This window comes from Megascapheus bottae, chromosome 4, assembly GCF_031878675.1.
Source record: "Megascapheus bottae isolate mThoBot1 chromosome 4, mThoBot2.hap1, whole genome shotgun sequence".
NCBI classification, from domain to species: Eukaryota; Metazoa; Chordata; class Mammalia; order Rodentia; family Geomyidae; genus Megascapheus; species Megascapheus bottae.
The window spans coordinates 975,066-994,084 of record NC_143512.1 but is presented as its reverse complement, the minus strand read 5'-3'; the positions used below and the strand labels follow the sequence as shown (position 1 = coordinate 994,084).

The 19,019-nt window shown below is 34.3% G+C and overlaps 1 protein-coding gene across 1 annotated transcript in view; it reads left to right on the top strand.

Annotated features, from left to right (window-relative positions):
- Positions 1 to 17,231, top strand: part of Chsy3 (chondroitin sulfate synthase 3) — a 267,983-nt gene extending 250,752 nt beyond the window's left edge. Inside the window, exon 3 of the mRNA XM_090331068.1 lies at positions 14,892 to 17,231. Coding sequence (XP_090187194.1) covers positions 14,892 to 16,454 — 1,563 coding nt within the window. The 3' untranslated portion in view covers positions 16,455 to 17,231. The remainder of the gene's footprint in view (positions 1 to 14,891) is intronic.
- The last annotated feature ends 1,788 nt before the right edge of the window (positions 17,232 to 19,019 follow it).

Below are 19,019 nucleotides of genomic sequence, written 5' to 3'. Positions count from 1 at the left end.
AGAAGTGGTATGGCGGGATAGTAGGGAAGGTCAGTTTTCAGTTCTTTAAGAAACCTCCACACTTGTAAATAGAAATTTTCTGTCACATTTTTAATTTCTAGGAATCTTTCTTAGTTAAGATCATCACAGTTTTAGTCATTTGATACAATCATTTAGACATTTCATGGTTTTGCTGCTGTTTTCTCTTATTCTCCAGCTTATTCACATAGCTCATTTCTTGTTAATAATTGTTGGTTTATATCTTAATTTCCTTTGTTTTTTCTGTTGTTTCTTAGTTTACCCTCAGTTTGTTAAGACAAATCTGTTAATAGTGCTCTAATTGAGAAATGATAAGTCCTTGAGAAAAGAATATAACCTATACCCTATCAATCTATGGATAGTCTGGTTAGAGAGTTCTAAGTATTTGTAAACCATTTTTATCCTATTTTGAAATAAATATTCCATGGCTTTCTTTCTTTTATTTTTTTTATTTGCGAGTCCTGGGGCTTGGATTCAGGGCCTGAGCCCTGTCCTTAGGCTTTCGCAAGGCTAGAGCTCTACCACTTGAGCCACAGTTACCACTTCTGGCTTTTTCTTTGTATGTGATAACAAGGAAACGAACTCGGGTCTTTGTGTATGCTAGGCAAGCATTCTACCACTAGGCCACGCTCCCAACCCATGGCTTTCTTAAATACAGTTATTGTGAAGTCTAAAGACACAATGTTTCCTAAGTCTTATTTCTTCCTTCTTTCAGGCTTCCAACAATCTTATGTCTCTGCATTCTAACATGATGAATGTTAGTAGAACAAAACCTACATACGTAAGGCCATATACTATGACGCTAAATGAAATGACCTCCAGGATATAGAAACAAAAGCCATATAATGTGTGATTGTTGTCCTTAATGTACTAGGTTATCTCATTTCTTTCGATGTGCCTTGGTTATCTCATATGGTTACAGTATTTTACCTTGTTATCTGATATATTGTATATATGTTTATTTGGTTATTTTAAATAGAATAGAGAAGGGAAGAAAACAAGATGAGAGGCAGGGGTGGGGGAGGGAAATGGGGACCAAGAAATGAGAAATGGTATCAATGTTTGTGAAGTAATGCATCTTCTATCTGGTGAATATAATGTAACTCTTCTATTAATTATAATAAAAATATATGAAAAAATAAATTGATGTATGTTATTTCTCTGAGTAAATTTATCACTTGTGCTTATTAATGAATAAGCCCTTTGAATGTGGAAAGTTATGCTATTTAATAGTAAAGGAAATTTTCTTTGATTATTTTGTTAACAATTTTTTTCTTTTCTTTGTCAGTTCATTTCTGTAAACATGTTATAATTTCAATTTTGACTCTTTTGTATAAATACTTTACTGTTTTAAACTTTTCTTGACTATTTACTTTGTGACATTTTACATAAAGTTCTAAGTGATTTAGCATTATTTTAGCCACTCTTTTAATATTTAGTTCTTAAATATTTAGTCTTAAAGAATTTTCCATGTTGTCTATCTTAGGTATGTGAGATATCTTTATGAGTATAAGAGAACACATATTGATATGTATAGACATATTGTTATACTGTATCATGTTTTCAGTGTCTTCCCTCATTTTTCTGATTTCATTCCATCTTTTCTTTCACTTAGTCTCAAAGTTTCTGCCTCTAAAAGTCTCTTTCCAACCATAACCATTAGCCTCTAGAAAAAATAAATAAATTTATTAGTTTTACATTTTACTCCGAGCAAAAGCAGTTGTGGGATCCCACAGTCCAATTATTTTAAAGTTAGGCACTTTCATCCCGTTTCCAGAGATTTCTATAGATGAAATCAAATTTTAATTTAAATTTATACTTGATTTTAGTCATTACAAATTTGGAGTTTTCAGTAATCTTCAAAATCCATGATTACCTATTCTTATAGTATTTAGCTTTTATTCTATATCTTTATGTATATAACTATAAAGTCTCATATTTCCATTCAGATTCAGCTTAAGAAATAGTAAAAGTGAAAATTAATATAAAATCTCCCATTTTCATTTGGAAGTTGATTTGTACTTCTTTTTATCTTCTTTCTAGCTTCCAAAAACTTAATCTTTTATTAAACTTTCCAAGTCAGTTTTGTCAAGTGTGAAATGTAATGATTAAATAGATGCTACACTTTTATATAAAAATCTTTAATTGTAATTATTTCAACATCAGAAAATGTATCTAAACTTCTGGCAAAACATAAAGAAGTATCATTGATTTACTTAACAATCAAGGTATATTTTGTACAAATAAAATGCTGCTTATTCATTAGAGGGTTTCTGTATTAATTTTTCTGACATTTGCTTGTGGCCCAAGACTTGTCAGTTGTAATTGCCTTATATTCATAACCTTAATTTAACCTTCATAATAGCCCAATGAGTTAATATTTTAACTCAATTGATAAGTATGGCTGTAAATTCATCTAATTCAAGCAGTGAGGTTTAAAACGTAAAATGAGCAATTACAAAATTATGAGAGAGGGTGGAGGACCAGTTATTAAGTTGGATTCCTAAGACTCATTTCCATAAAACACAGTTTTATGAACATTTTTTCTGTGAAGATATTAAATCTCAGAAATGAGGCCATAGAGTTTTGATCCATACTACTTTAGTCACAATTTTCAAAAGTATTTTTAAGTAGCTGTACAAAGGTGTTGCTATTCAGCAGAGCAGTTTATGAATGTAATGCACGATGACCAGTGTATCATTTCTCTATTATTCTTGCCCATCCCTCTAAACCTTCCTCTTCCCTAACTTTTTATTTTTATAGCATATGCATTGATGTTGAACATCTCTTCATGTGTCTATGGGCCATTCTCTTCCTTCTTCAGAAAAGTCTCTCTTTACGATTTTGGCCCACTTATTAATTGGGTTATTTCCTTGAAGATATGATTCTGTGGGACAGGAGTGAGGCCTAGTGGTAGAGTGCTTGTCTAGCATACATGAAGCCCTGGGTTTGATTCCTCGGTATCATATGCACAGTAAAAACCAGACATGGTGTTGTGGCTTAAGTCACAGAGCACTAGCTTTGAGCAGAAGTGCTCAAGGACGGTGCCCAGTCCCTGAGTTCAACTTCCAGCACTGACCTCCAGCACTGTTTAATTTAATGGGCTCTCAGTATATTTTTAGATCTGAGACCCTTGTCTGAATATCTTCTCTCATTCTGTGGGATTTCTATTTATCTTGGTAGATGTGTCCTTTGCTGTGTAGAAACTAGTTTAATGCAGTCCCTTTTAGCCAATCTTTCTTTTAATTTTATTATTCTGAATCTTTACTGAAGAAGTTTTGACCCATGCCAAGGAGCCTTAGTGATTCCCTATCCCTTCCTGTAATATTTTCAAGGTGTTTGGTTTTTATATTGAGGTCTTTGATCCATTTGAAATTGATTCTGGAACAGGGGGATATATAAGGATCTAGATTTAGTTTTCTGCGGATGTATAGCCCTGATTCTACCAGCACCATTTATAGAGGAGTCTATCTTATCCTGTGGTTTTGTCTTACTTATCAAAGATTAGGCTTGTTGGTTCATTTCTGGGTCTTCCATTCCATTCAATCAGTCCTCAGGCCAATTCTTGTTCTTGTACCAAGCTGTTTTTGTTTGTACAGCTTTGTAATAGAATTTGAAGGTTGGTATTGATATTCCCCCAACAATGTTCTTTCTGCAAAGGAATGTTTTTGTTATTTGTGGTTCCATGTGAATTTTTTTTTATTGCTTCCTCTAGTTCATTGAAGAACATTGTTGAGATTTTAATATATATTGCATTGAATTTTTATATAGCTTTGGGCACAATTCTAATCCTTCCAATCCAGACCCTGGATGGTTGTTCCATTTCCTTGCATCTGCTTTAATTTCCTTCTTTCTGTTTTTAAAGTTTTCATCATAGAGATCCTTCACATCTTTGCTTACATTAATTCCTAGATATTTTAGATTTTTTGAGGCTATTATCAAATGGAGTTGCTTTTCTGATTTCAGTCTCACTCCTTTCATTGTTGGTGTACAGAATAGCTACTGATTTTTGTGGGTTAATTTTATACATTGCTACTTTGCCAAAATTTCAAAACAATTCAGTTATCTTGAGAGAGTAATCTGTAGGATTCTTTCATTACAGGAACATGTCATCTGCAAAGAAGGATATCTTCTTCCTTTTATGTTTGTCTCTTGCCTATTGCTCTGCCTAGGAATTCCAGGACTATATTGAAAGGGAGTGGAGAGAGCAGACACCCTTGTCTTGTTCCTGAGAAAACAGTTTCAACTTTTCACCATTTAGTACAATACTGGTTTTAGATTTAGCATATATTGCCTTTATTATATTGAGGAATAGTTCATGGGTTTGTAGCTTCTCCAGAACTTTTATCACAAAGTGGTGTTGGATCTTTGCAAATGCTTTTGTTGCATATTGAAAGAAGCATATGGTTTCTGTACTTGCTTCTGTACATTAATTGACTTGTGTATAGAGTCAGCTTTGTAACACTCTAATGAATGCAATTTGATCATAGTTTATGATTTTTTTTTGGTTACTTGTTAAATTTGTTTGGCTAGAATCTGGTTGTGTAATTTGGCATCGATGTTCATTGAAGTGATGAGCCTGTAGTTTTCTTTATTTGGTGAGTCCCTACCTGGTTTGGGGGTGAGAATTATGCTGGCTTCATATAATAAGTTTGATTGTGATGTTTCCCTTTCAATTTCACTGAAGAGCGTGAAGAGTATTGGGGTGATTTCTCTTTTAAAGGCATTATAGAATTCGCTGTAAAATCATCTGGTCCTAGTCTTTTATTGTCACTTCTATTTCATTGATTGTTATGGGTCTATCTAGTTGGTTTAAATCTTCTTGGTTTAGTTTTGTCTTATCAATATTTGCTAGAGATTCTTCTATTTCTTCATGATTCTATAATTTGTTAGCATATTGCCCTATACTCTTCTGAATTGTGTTTGTTTCTGTCATTATATTGCCATTTTCATCTCTGATTTTATTTATTTAGATGTGATCTCTTTTTGGTCAGGTTTTCGAAGGCTCTGTCAATTTTAATTTTCTCAAAGAATGAATTATTTGTTTTGTTGATTTTTTCTATATCTTTTTAGACTCTACATTCTGATTTAATTTTGATTATGTTTCCTCTTTTTTTGTGTGTCAGTCATGGCACTTGAACTCTGGGCCTGGGTGCTGTCGATGAGTTCTTCAGTTCAAGGCTACCACCCTATTCCTTGAGCCACAGCACCCAGGCTGGCTTTAGTGCCTTGGCTGGCTTTGAACCACAATCTTCAGATCTCAACCCTCTGAGTAGCTAGGATTACCCCGCTTTTCCCTCTTTTTCAAGATGCTTAAGGGGCATCATTAAATTGATTTGAGATTTCTCCAATTTGTTGATGTAGGTATTCAGAGCTGTAAAATTTCCTCTGAAATTCCTCTGTTTTTCTGTGTCCCAGAGGTGGATTTGTGTTCATTTTTGTTAAATTTCATAAAGTTTGAATTCTCATTCTGTTCTCTTCAATGACCCACTGGGTTAGTGAGTTAGAGAATTTTCTGTGACGATTTTGGTTTTGAGCTCTGATTTGATTCTGTTGGATTTTGACAGAATGAAAGGGATAATTTCTATCTTTTTGAATTTACAAAGATTTGCTTTATGACCCTAAATATGATCTATTTTGGAGAGTGTTCCATGAGCTTCTGAGAAGAATGCATACTGTGATGCTGCAGGTGGATTATTCTGTACATGTCTGTTAAGTCTAGTTCATCAGTGCAATTATTTAACAGCAATTACTAAGAGTTTTCTCTTTTAAGCTTTTATCCTGTTGACCTATCCAGATATGACAGTGATATATTAAAGTCACAAACAATGTGTTTGAATCTATGTGTGTTTTACATTAAGTAGTCTTTGATAATTTTGGTTGCCCCAAACAAAGGATATAACTAATGTTTAATTTGGGGGGAAAAAATCCATATTGCTTTCCAAAATGGTTAAATGAATTTTCATTCTTGTCAGCATTGTGTCATTATTTCTTTTCAATCACATCTGTACCACTATCTGTTATTGTTTCAATTTTTGAAAATGGCCATTCTAACAGGGGCGACATGGAATCTCAGTGTTGTTTTGAATTATATTTCCTTTATGGCCATAGACAGCTTTTGTTTCATGTGTCTGTCGGCCATTTTTACTTTTCAGAAGCCTTTATTTAGCTCATTTGTTCATTTATTAGTTGGGTTGTTGAGTTTTGTGGCTTTAGGTTTTTTATGTTTTGTTCATTCTTGATATTAGACCATTGCCGACATAAAGCTGGGAAAGATCTTTTTTTTGCCATTTGTTAGTTTTCTTTTTGTCTTAACAGAGTCATTTTCCATGGAGAAACTTCTTAGTTTGATGCAACCCCATTTACCAATGCTTTCTTTGATTTACTGTGCTTCTAGATCTTTACTCAGAAAGTTTCTTCCTGTGCCTATCAATCTCAATGTTTCTGCTATTCCCTTCTGTAATGGTTTTGTAGTTTCAGATCTCACATTGAGGTTATCAATCCATTGTAAATTGGTACTGAAGCAAGGTGATAGATAAGTAGCCAGTTTTATTTTTCTGAAGAGTCACATCCATTTTTCTTAGCACAATTTATTAATGAGGTTGTTTTTCTTCCAGAATATGTTTCTGTGTCCCTTATCCAATATTAGATAACTTTAGATCTGTCAGTTTATTTGGGGTTCTTTTCTTCTGTGTCATTGCTCCACAGGCTTGCTTTTATACCAATATCAAGGTGACTTTATAATTATACCTCTTATTATAATTTTATAACTATTATTATAATTCCTTTGTAATCATCTTAAATCTTCATTTTGATTTCATTTTTCTTAGATTGTTGAATTTATATCCTTTCTATCCATTATTAATAGCTCTTTTTTACAGGATTTATATCTTCTGCTAGTTTTCTTTTCATGTCTGTTATAGTTCACATTTTATTTATTCACTTCTAAATCTGTGAACCGACAACTTATCTTAACATCCAAACTCAAATATCTTACATTTCTTCTCTGGTGTTTCTGAAGGAAAAAGAAATGCTTCTTAAGGTTTAAAAAGCGTTTCCTTCATGTTTTCTTGGTTCTGTAGCTACCATTTACTCTTGAGACAGGAGGAAGAGATATTAGATGTTCATCTAAATCTTTTCATAATTGAAGATGGTACTTTTACTTGCAGAGTAAGGTTGATATTGTCTGTTTTAAATATGCTTTCTATATTTTATTATCAGTCCAAGATTGTTTCATTTTGGTGTGTCCATTATATAAAAATTTTAATATTGTCAGACTTGTACCTTCACTACATCTCATTCCTTCCCCCAAACCAATTTTAACAAGTTCTATTGTCCTATCTTCACATATGTACATAAGATATTTTGACAGTATTCATTCTCCTTCACCCTAATATATATGCATATATGTATATATTATGAATTTTTTATATTCATATATGTGTATTCCTTATATGTTTATATAAATGATGACACTTAATTCTTCCATCTACATATGAGAGCAAACAAAGTTTCCTTTTGTCTACTGTTTTTTTTCTTATTAAGACTTTATATATAATATATGACTTTCATTACCTAGGAAAATGACTCATCACTGAAAACAATGAATTTTCCTTGGACAAGCCACTCATTTAGGTAGAGATGTTTGTTACAGATCTATGCCTGTTGATTTCTCCTCCCCACCCCTGAGAAAAATAAAAGGCATTGATTTTCTATACTGCCTCATATGATACCTGCTTCATGAAAATAATGGTTTGGGGCCAGGAGTTTAGCCTAGTGGTAGAGTGCTTGCCTAGCTTTCACGAAGACCCATGTTTGATTCCTCGGTACCACATCCAGAAATGGTGCTGTGGCTCAAGTGGTAGAGCTCTAGCCTTGAGCCTGAGCTCAAGGCTCAGGACTGGCAAAAAAAAGGAAAATAAATGGTTTGACTGCTTAATTCATTCTATCATTGCGTATTTAGAACTTTGTGACTTTCGATTTCAGGAAATTTGTCTGCCTATCAATTCAAAGTCCAATATCTGTAATATCTTTTGTCACTGAAATTTAGTATGCATAGTTTTATTTTTTTGCCAAATACTCCCAGATGAAGCTGTTTAACCTTAGTGATTTTTTGAAATCCTACATATAACTAATACAATAACTAACATTACTTCAATCTATGCATTTTTTTCTCTTTTAAATTGTTTTTCTTTAATTGTCAGGGTAATGCATAGAAGGGGTACTGTGACATTCATCAGATAGTGACTATGCTATTTCCTGAACATTTTTACCACTTCCCATGTTTTTCTCCCACTTTCCCTCTCCCTACCCCCTCTCAAGTTGTAAAGTTCATTTCCAACACATTGTCTTGTGAATATCTCTGTTACACTGGTTCACCCTTTGTCCTTTGTCTCATTATCTTGTTTTACCCCTTCCCTTCCCTGATTCAAATAAACATATATAGTATACACCAGATACTAAATTAGATACATTAACAACAGGGGATAAACCATAAGGGAAAAAATGGGGGAAAATAAAAGGCTTTATTTGAGTATATTTTAACATTTCCTGTCTTGAAATACGTCATCAGAGTGTAACTTACATTCCCCAAAATTTTTCCCTTATGCTGTATATATAAATTAAATTTACAAACTTTATGTGTCTCATGTTAGCTGACAATTCTTTGTGTGTGTGTGTGTGTGTGAACCTCTACCAGAAGTTGAACTCAAGGAGTAGGTACTGTCCCTTAGAATTTTATCCAAAGCTGGTGCTCTACCACTTGAGAAACAGCTCTACTTCTGGCTTTTTGGAAGTTAATTGTGGACTTTTCTGCTCTGCCTGGCTTCAAATGAAGATCTTTAGATTTCAGCCTCTTGAATAAGTAGGATTACAGGCATGACCGATAGACTAATGTCAACTTCTTACTGTGTTTTGAAATGATCATCTACATACCTACATACGTTCATTTCCTAAGTTATCTGCACTATATGTTATTATTAATTTATACAAGGTGGAAAAGAAATTTAATAAGAGCAATAATTTAATATTCAAGTTTTTTGTATTTATTCTTTTTCTTTTTTGACATGTAAATTTTCAGGTAAATTTTCTTCTCAGAAGATAAGAATACACATAGGTGACATATAGCACATTGTGACAACAGGGACACACTGTTACTAACTGCTGCTACGATTTTGCAATTGTGCAATAAGTATGCTTTTCCAAGCAAGACTCTGTAGGTGCCTCAAAATAAATGGATAATTCTTCCAAAGAGAATAAGCCAATAAAATTAGAAGTTATGACTTATTTCAAACAAGCTACTATCATTTCAGGTTAAATTTGTATGCTGTTTTCTTAAAAAGATTTTTCACTGATTTCAAAGTATGCCATATAACTGGCAATCATAAGAATTTTAGTTGTAGTTGTTATCTCAGTACTCTTATGAGACACTAGATTAAATAACTTAACCTTCATGTCTTGTAAACTTTATTGTCGTTTCTTTCTTGTAGCTGAATGACACAATAGAAACATATAATTGCTGAGAATATGAGAGAAACTTTGCAATTGTCCCCAAGTATCCTCAGAAATAAACAAAAGTTGGAGAAAGTGGTGCAATTCTTATTCTCTGAAGATTTCTAGCTACAAAGGTAACCCCAGGACAAGAGTGCCATTCCCTTGAACTGTTCTTTGCACATAATTAATACTTACTGAAAGCTTTCTTTCTATGGGTCAGTAACAGTGCTTAGAACATTGTACACTTCTATTTTTAATGCCATTTTGATAAACATTGAAATATTTGATGTTTTTCCCATTTTTATACCTTTAACCCAGATGTTGAGACAATTCAGGTGCTAAAAGCAGGAGTGTCACAATTCTAAAGCTGTTACCCTAACCCCTTGGGCCAGTTTGTACAGTGAGAAACTGTAGTGTGTGTGTGTGTGTGTGTGTGTGTGTGTGTGTGTGTGTGTATGTGTATGCAAGCACGTGTGTACACACATGCACACACACCAATACTTGAACTTGAACATTTTATCACTTGCTTTCCCTTAGCTTTTTCACTCTCAGCTGACACTCTACCACTTGAGCTATGGAGAGAGAAAGTATGGGAAAATACAATTATAATATTCACTATGTGTGAAAATGAAATGAGGTATCTTTAGGGAATGATTGGGATTGGAATGAATGGGAGGAAAATAATTAATAGGGTAACAATGATTACAGTGTAGTTTCTTTGAAAGCCTAAGGAAATAAGTACATGAAATGGGTGGGTTGAGGTCAAGGGAAGGGAGGTAGACCCACGAAGAGAAGGGAGAAAGGGGGGAAATACAGTCAGAATTTCAATAACTATCCTATAAAATTAAGAGATTGAATGAGAGAGATGTGTGTGAATGTTGAAACTGGAAACTGACTGAGATGCTTTGTATTCATAAACTGCTTTGTTGAATGGCAACTCCTTTGGCAACTACTTAAAGATATTAAATAAATAAATAAATGTACTAATAAACTAATATGTTGAAATGAAATCTTTTTGACAACTACTTAATGACAATTAAAAAAACAAAAAAGGAAATATGCTTTATACAAGTTCATTCTGAAATAACCTTGAAATGATAGAGATAACTGGGTGTGATGGGCATGTATTTGTAGTCATAACTGCTTGAAAAATGGGGTAGAAGTATTGCAGTCTGGGCATTACCAGGCAAAAGCACAAGACCCTATTCAGTAAACGAATTGAAGTGAGAAAGGAGATGCTGGGGTCATGTCTCTAAAATAATGGAATGCTTATCTACCAGCATAATGTTTTAGCACACACACACACACACACACACACACACACACACACACACACACACACGTCTCAGTAGGCAGTTCAACCTAGCTGGTTTCATATGCTAGAACATGTTCTACATAACTTGGTCCTTCCTATAAAGTAGAATATTTTGACATGCTCAGTGCTTCTCACTGAAAAATAAGACTTGAAATCAATATGGTCTCCTGCTTATTATATCTTAAGAGGTCCTGAGTTTAAGGATTCTCTCCACCATTGTTTTTCTTCTGCTTATTATACTTCTGAAAGAAAATTTATTTGAAAGGCAAGTGCCATATAGGTAGCTTGGTTCAAAACAATATGATATTGACCTAGAGTCACCTTGATCAGAACTATCCTATCACAGAAGGAACATGGTAGGTGTACAATTCAACAGCTCATTTTCTTCATAATATGATAGTATTTTAAAAATATGTTAACATTTTAGTATATTCCATTTTAAGGTAAATTATACCTTAAACAGAATAGTTTTGGTTAGTATTGTTCAGAAATGGTTTAGTTTGTCAATATGTAATCTGATATATATATATATATATATATATATATATATATATATTATCTGGGAACTGGGAACTGTCCCTGAGCTCTTCAGCTCAAGGCTAGCACTGTACCACTTGAGCCACAGCGCCACTTCCAGTTTTCTGGTAGTTAATTGGAGATAAGAGTCTCATGGACTTTCTGTGCCCAGGCTGGCTTTGCACCATATCCTCAGATCTCAGCCTCCTGAGTAGCTAGTATTACAGGCATGAGCCACCAGTGCCTGGCTTGTAATCTGATTTTTTAATGTCTTTTTTAGAAAGTAAACAAAATCCATAAAAGTAAAATACAGATAATTTTGATAAAATGGCAATATTACATAAAAGGAGTTATGTCAGCCCATGAAAAATATGGATTTCATTTGATTTAATATTGACTAGTGTCATCCAAAGACTGGCATATATTTATAGATAAAGATGCATCTCTTGCAAACAAAACTATTGTACCTTGAGTCAAATCCAAAATCCTTCTAAAATATCTATTATTATATTCATCAAAGTCAAATACTATTAACTTAAAAATGTCTGAGTATAGAAAAGAAACTAGGTAAAATATTAGGATGAGATTTAAATTCTGTCATGATATATATCCATGCATTTTAGGTCACTTTTGTAGGAAAATATAAATGACAGCTCTTTTTCTCTCTTTCTGTCTGTCTATCTGCCTTGCCTCTTCTCTCTTTCCATTTCTGCATCCATATATCCTCAAATATTTCCCATATATTTATATAAAAATGTCAGAAATATGATTAGTTATATATATATGAGCTTTAAAAATATTCTTTTATGAATTGAACCACACCAAACAAACATTTCTGTACCTTCTCAGTGAATTCCTACACCCTGAATGGACAAAAGTACACATTGAGTAAAGGAGCTTACTAACAGCTAACAACATGAATCAGCTGTTTCTTAATTTCCTATATATAGAATTTTGCAAAATTAAATACTATTTTTCCATTTAAAGAATACACTTTAATGGTCCAATATATATTTTCAAAGCTGTGCAGCTGTAACTGTAGTCAATTTTAGACACTTTCATCATTCCAAAGAGAAATGCATATAGGCATAAAAATGTGCTTATCCTATATATTTTCTGTACGTAGAATCATTTGATATGATTCCTGACTTTCTTCTTTCAAGTAAAGTTCTTAAAGCACCAAAGTTCTATACTTGATTAAAAAAAAAAAAAAAGAAGTCTTGGAGCTGAGCACTATGGCTCATGCCTATAATCCTAACTCCTCAGGAGGCTGAGATCTGAGAATACAGGTTAAAAGCCAGCCTGGGCACTACAAAGGCATGAGATTCTTATCTCTAATTAATCACTAGGAAACTGGAAGTGGAGCTGTGGCTCAAGGGTAGGGCAGTAGCCTGGAGCTGAGGAGCTCAGTGACAGTACCCAGTCTCAGAATTCAAGCCCGTGAGCCCCTCCTCCCCCTGAAAAAATCTTGGTAGTCTAAAAATAAGTACTAATTTTAATGTTATGATGAGAGATAGTGACATCTTGAACCCTGGGCTTAGGACAAGTATTTTGCTCTCACCAGATTGTCATGAAAATTCTAACCCAGGTAGAAGGGAACCTAACTTGAAATGGCCTCTATATGGAGAGAAATTGAAATGGAGAGAAAACTGGGGAGGGAAGAAAGGGAAGGGTAAAGACAGAGGCACCCAGTCTTGAAACTGGCAGTGCATTTACTGTAGTTTCTTTGTGAAAGCAGATTTAGACCAGAAGATTTAAGAGGATATAAACCTACCTCCAAGAAGAGAAAAGTCAAATAATTCTTCAAAACACATCTCTAATAAGTTGAGAGCTGTTTAATCTAGTGACCATAAAACTTAAACTGGAGCTTGTTTGGGATAACTTGAATTCTAAGGTGATTGAATGTAAAATGATGGATTAGCTTCTTCCTTGGGGTCTGCTTAGGCATTGCACTCTGTGTTTCAGTATCCATGATTACTGAGGAGAAAGTTCTGGCATGTTCCACTCTTTTCTGTTAAATTTTGTTTTCTTTTTTTTTTTACACTCTTAGTTTCACATAGACATATATCTCTCATTATTTTAAGGAAAATAGGACCATCAAACAGTTGTATGTGTACACACAAACATGGAGGTACAACATTTTAGTCTCTATTTTTATGTTTTTGCTGCTCTATATTAGGCAGAGCATTTTTAGTTTGTATGCTTTCCACAAATTTCTAGTGTTAAATCTCTCAAAATTTGCTTAAAATTCTACTTCTAATGGTTTTCTCTATCTTTGTTTTCCTTTCATAGCTCCACCAGCTTACTTACTTAAGCTCATTTGTTGATTCTTTAAGGTTAAGAGGGTGTGTATTTTCCTTAGTGTACTCAATTTTTCTATAATATTTATTGCTGCTAATATGTACTCTTCATATGGAAATATTTACTTCTTCTTTGTAAATATACTTACATATATCTCAAACATATGAATGTTGCTTACTGTCTTTCTTTTTTCCTTCTCCCCATTATTGTATTTCTCCTTCTCTTCCTTGTCTTTTGGCACTTACCTTGATGGACCTTGCTAGATTGGCTGGCAAAGGATCAATAGTCAAGCTATGTTTATTCTAACTTTGATTTTAGAGTTAGTGAGTTTGTTTTACATTATTGGAAAGTATTTCTGTTTCAGAGAGATACTAAATAAGATCAATTAGATCTAGTGCTTTAGATGGGTAGTATGCATCAATGTAGCTTCTAGTCCATTTCACCATACCAAGAACTTTTTCTGCAATAATGTTACAGAAGGACACTAACAAAAATTAGGGTGTCACCTAGCAGATGCCAGTTACTGCCATTCCAAGCAAAATTTCACCAACTTTGCTCCTTGGGACCAATGCCGTCTTTTGGAAAATCCATGCTCTACCATTCTACTTCTTTTATTTTCCATTGCTCTGAGATGATGGAAACATTCTTGTTTTCCTTTGAAATTTTGGCTTGGATTCAGAATGACTAAAAATGTCTTTTAACTTGAAAATATACAACTGGTTTGCAATATTTGCTCCTACGAACTTGACATTTACCATCTCGTCCATATGTAGAGACTAAAAATGTGGACCTCACATATGCAGATCAGTTGTGGGAGGATTGGGGAAATATTGGTCAATGGATACCAAATTTTAGAGATATGGTAGAAATACATTTAAGAACGTTCAATCGTATAATATGGTAGCTATCGTTAATGAAAATAGACTCTGTTCTTCGAAAAAATGGAATCATATGTGAGGAGCATTTTCATCCACAGACGACAACTATATAAGTTAATGAATATGCTAATTAGCTAATTAGATTTGCTTCCACCACAATGTTTGTAAACCTCAAAACATCAGCTGTTTCATATAACAAGTAGGTATGATTTTATCTGTCACATTTCAAAATAAAATCTGATTTCTTCTAAATATCAACTTTCAGACCATTTTATTATAAAATGCTCTGTAAATAAGAATTTTTATGTGTTTTACTTTTCCGGTTTTCTTTGGCCATGTGTCTGATATTCTGATTTTCTCTTACATTCCAGATGCAACAACTCTTCCATGAAAACTATGAACACAATCGGAAAGGTTATATCCAAGACTTGCACAACAGCAAAATCCATGCAGCCATAACACTGCACCCCAACAAAAGGCCAGCATACCAATATAGGCTGCATAACTATATATTGAGCCGAAAAATTTCTGAGCTTCGCCACCGCACTATTCAACTCCACAGGGAAAGTGCTCTCATGAGCAAGCTCAGCAACAGCGAAGTGAGCAAGGAAGACCTGCAGCTAGGAGTCATGCCTTCTTTTAACCACTTCCAGCCTCGAGAGAGAAATGAAGTAATAGAATGGGAGTTCTTGACAGGAAAGCTCCTCTACTCAGCAGCCGAGAACCAGCCACCTCGACAGAACATCAATAGCATCCTAAGAACTGCACTGGATGACACTGTTTTGCAGGTGATGGAGATGATCAATGAGAATGCAAAGAGTAGAGGAAGGCTCATTGACTTCAAGGAAATTCAATATGGATACCGCAGAGTTGATCCCATGCATGGAGTAGAGTACGTTTTGGATTTGTTACTGCTGTACAAAAGGCACAAAGGAAGGAAACTGACTGTGCCAGTGAGACGTCATGCTTATCTTCAGCAGTTGTTCAGTAAGCCTTTCTTCCGAGAAATGGAAGAGTTAGATATCAATGGTCTTGTGGAAAGTATTAATAGTGACACTCAGCCATTCTCCTTTATAGCGAATTCACTAACAAGATTATCTTCTCTTCAAGGGGCCAAAGAAATGGGAGGGCAAAATGAGAAGAAAATCCATATTCTTGTTCCCCTCGTTGGAAGATATGACATTTTCTTGAGATTCATGGAGAACTTTGAAAATACATGTCTTATCCCAAGGCAAAATGTAAAGTTAGTCATTATCCTCTTTAGTAGGGATGCTGGTGAAGATTCTGACAAGCATGTGGAGCTCATACAAGAATATCAGAACAAGTACCATGAAGCAGATATGATCTTGCTTCCTATGAAGGGCGAGTTTTCCAGAGGTCTAGGTCTGGAAATGGCCTCCTCTCACTTTGACAATGACACTTTGCTGCTATTTTGTGATGTTGACTTGATCTTCAGAGGAGATTTTCTCCAGCGATGCAGAGACAATACAGTTCAGGGACAACAGGTATACTATCCTATCATCTTTAGCCAGTATGACCCAAAGGTAATCCATGGTGGAAATCCTCCCTCACATGATCATTTTGTATTCTCAAAGCAAACTGGATTTTGGAGAGACTATGGTTACGGAATCACCTGTATTTACAAAAGTGATCTTCTGGGTGCAGGTGGCTTTGATACCTCAATACAAGGCTGGGGACTGGAAGATGTAGATCTCTACAATAAAGTGATAGTGTCTGGCTTAAGGCCCTTCAGAAGTCAAGAAGTAGGAGTGGTGCATATTTTCCACCCAGTACATTGTGATCCTAACTTGGACTCTAAGCAATATAAGATGTGCTTGGGATCCAAAGCAAGTACTTTTGCCTCAACCATGCAACTGGCTGAACTCTGGCTAGAAAAACATTTGGGTGTCAGGTACAATCGAACTCTCTCCTGACAGTCTAGGCAGTATATCTTGCCTTTTCCAAGGGGAGTTTACCTCATTGTTGGCTGTTATTTTAATTTTATTGTTGTTATTATTATTATTATTATTTTATTTTATTTTATTGTCCTGGTCTTAAACTACTCTTTGGTGATAATCAAAGGGTGTTTGTTGACCTCAAGCAAAAAGAGTCTGCAGTTCACTGATAATTCAGAGTTCTACTGAAGGCAATATGCATATTACTTTTCCATGACTTTATTTGGGATTGAGTTAAATCATTGCAGTCAAATGACTCTTGAAGCTCATTCAACACAAGAGACTGCTTATATGAATGTTCTCTTTAGGGCTTAATGATGCAATATCGACTTTTATTTTGTTTGTCAACTTCAATGTGATACAGACATTTATTTGTGAAAGGTACCACAAAAGTGCTTTACGCTTCCTATGGGGAAGGGACTCTGTACCATAAACTTGAGTTTTGTAATTTATACAAGGACTTAAATATATAGACAATAATTTTCTTCATCTTTAGAATTTTTAAAGTAAATGAACACCTATGATTGTATGTTTATTTTTTAAAAAATGTCTTAAAAAATGAGGAGTTTTGGTCTACAAGTAACTGGTACTGGCTACCATGGTCTTAAGACAATTCTGTGCTCCTCACAGCTGTCTGCTCTAAATGCGAATGAACTTTATTTTCTCAAGGAAATATGATTTCGTTAAATATTCATGTACATTTTAGAAGCTTTATGAAACGATGTCCTTCCTTTGCTGGCAAGAAGATAAACTATGACAGAACCTGTTTATTTATAATAAAATACAGGTATAACAGTATTCTTTTTTTTTCAAAAACACTGAAAAGGTTGTGCTGTTTCTTTTTAGTCATATTTGATGTGTTTCTTAATGGTTATAGTCATCACTACATGCTAGCATAGGACAGAAGAGCTAACAATCATGTTTTGAAGTCTAGAATTCATAAGTGTTCAGCAAAAACTGTTTCTTCCTTCAGTAGCTACAGTCTGAGAGAGCTGATCAGGAACTGCTTTTCATATGCATTGGAAAGCATTTCAAAGATAGAACAAGCAGGATGAAACTAATATAAAATTAATTTTCAATTATAAGAAACACAGAAAGATACCCAATTTCACATGCCAGCCTGTCTTAGAATTGAACTAGTAATGTCAACTGTATAGGAAATACAAATACATTCAACTAATGAAGGAGAAAATGAATATCCATGCAAGAAAATCTTGTGGAGACATGCTTATAAATTTCATTTTGTAAGTTGGTAGCACATGAGCATAGGTCTAAATGTCTATTATAATGTCAAGCAAAAATTTTAATTTCAAATGTCCATGGTTTTCAGTGTCTTCACAAATGCCCAAATTTCACCTATCTGGACAAAATAATATTTGGCAGCTTGTGTGCATATCTTTCCAGAAATTTCTAAAGCAAAAAATGATATGTATTTAATACTCAAAATTGGAACCTTCTTTTTTTTGCTTTTTACCCAATCAGAAAAAAATTATATAAAAAAGAAATTGAAAGTATCATTGAAGTGTCATAAATCACTGCTATTAATTTTGGGGTAGTACTGAAATTTGAACTCACAGCCTCAGACTTGCTAAGTGGTTGCTCTACCAGTTATGCCACATCTCACCCTACCCCAAATGTTGTGATCATGAAGAAGGACACAGGCCATACAGTTGCTCCTAACATGGTTACAAATCCTTTTCATGCTTCAAAAGTAATATTGCTTAATACCAGAAAAGTCATGATAAAATGAAATATCCTTGACTAAACATATAATTTGACAAATGTCAAACTAATTAGGCAGGAATTAATGGCATTTTACTTGTTACAAAGCTCTTCTTGACAGGGCCAACCATTTGGGATTGATCTCTGCTCTAATACTCTCTCCAGCATTCACAACCCCTTCCTGAATAATTTAATTTTCTATAGAACATGACTTTGCTATTTTGTCAATTGTATTTTCCAAAACAGCTAGTGTATGAACATTGAGTAACTATAGTCAAATGGGAAACTTTATTACCAGGAATAGTTGCTAATTATTTTGCAAAGAAATAAGAATTACTCTTAAACAAATGAGAATTTTGCTGAGGAAAAAAAAAACATGAAAGCCAAATTTAAAGCATTCAAAGAGCCAAGAGACAGTTGAAATGGGCTACTGTCGCCTATTGATAACACTGCACTGTAGAATCAAGAAAATACTGAGCTCTTATTTGAAACTAACTGAACATATATAACATGGTCTACTGAAAAGTTAATGTAGATGTATTTCAAAACCTATTCCTTGATTTTGTGTTAAGGTTTTCTGTGGGTTATTGTTGTTGTTGTTGTTATTGTTGTTATTGGTTGTAGGACTTGAACTCTGGGCCTGGGCATTGTCCTGAGCTCTTCAGCTCAAGGCCACCAGCCTACCCCCCTTGAGCCACAGTGTCACTTCCAATTTTCTGGTGATTAATTGGAGATAAGAGTCTCATGAATTTTCTAGTGCCCGGAGTGGCTTTGAACCATGATCCTCAGATCTCAGCCTCTTGAGTAGCTAGGATTACAGGT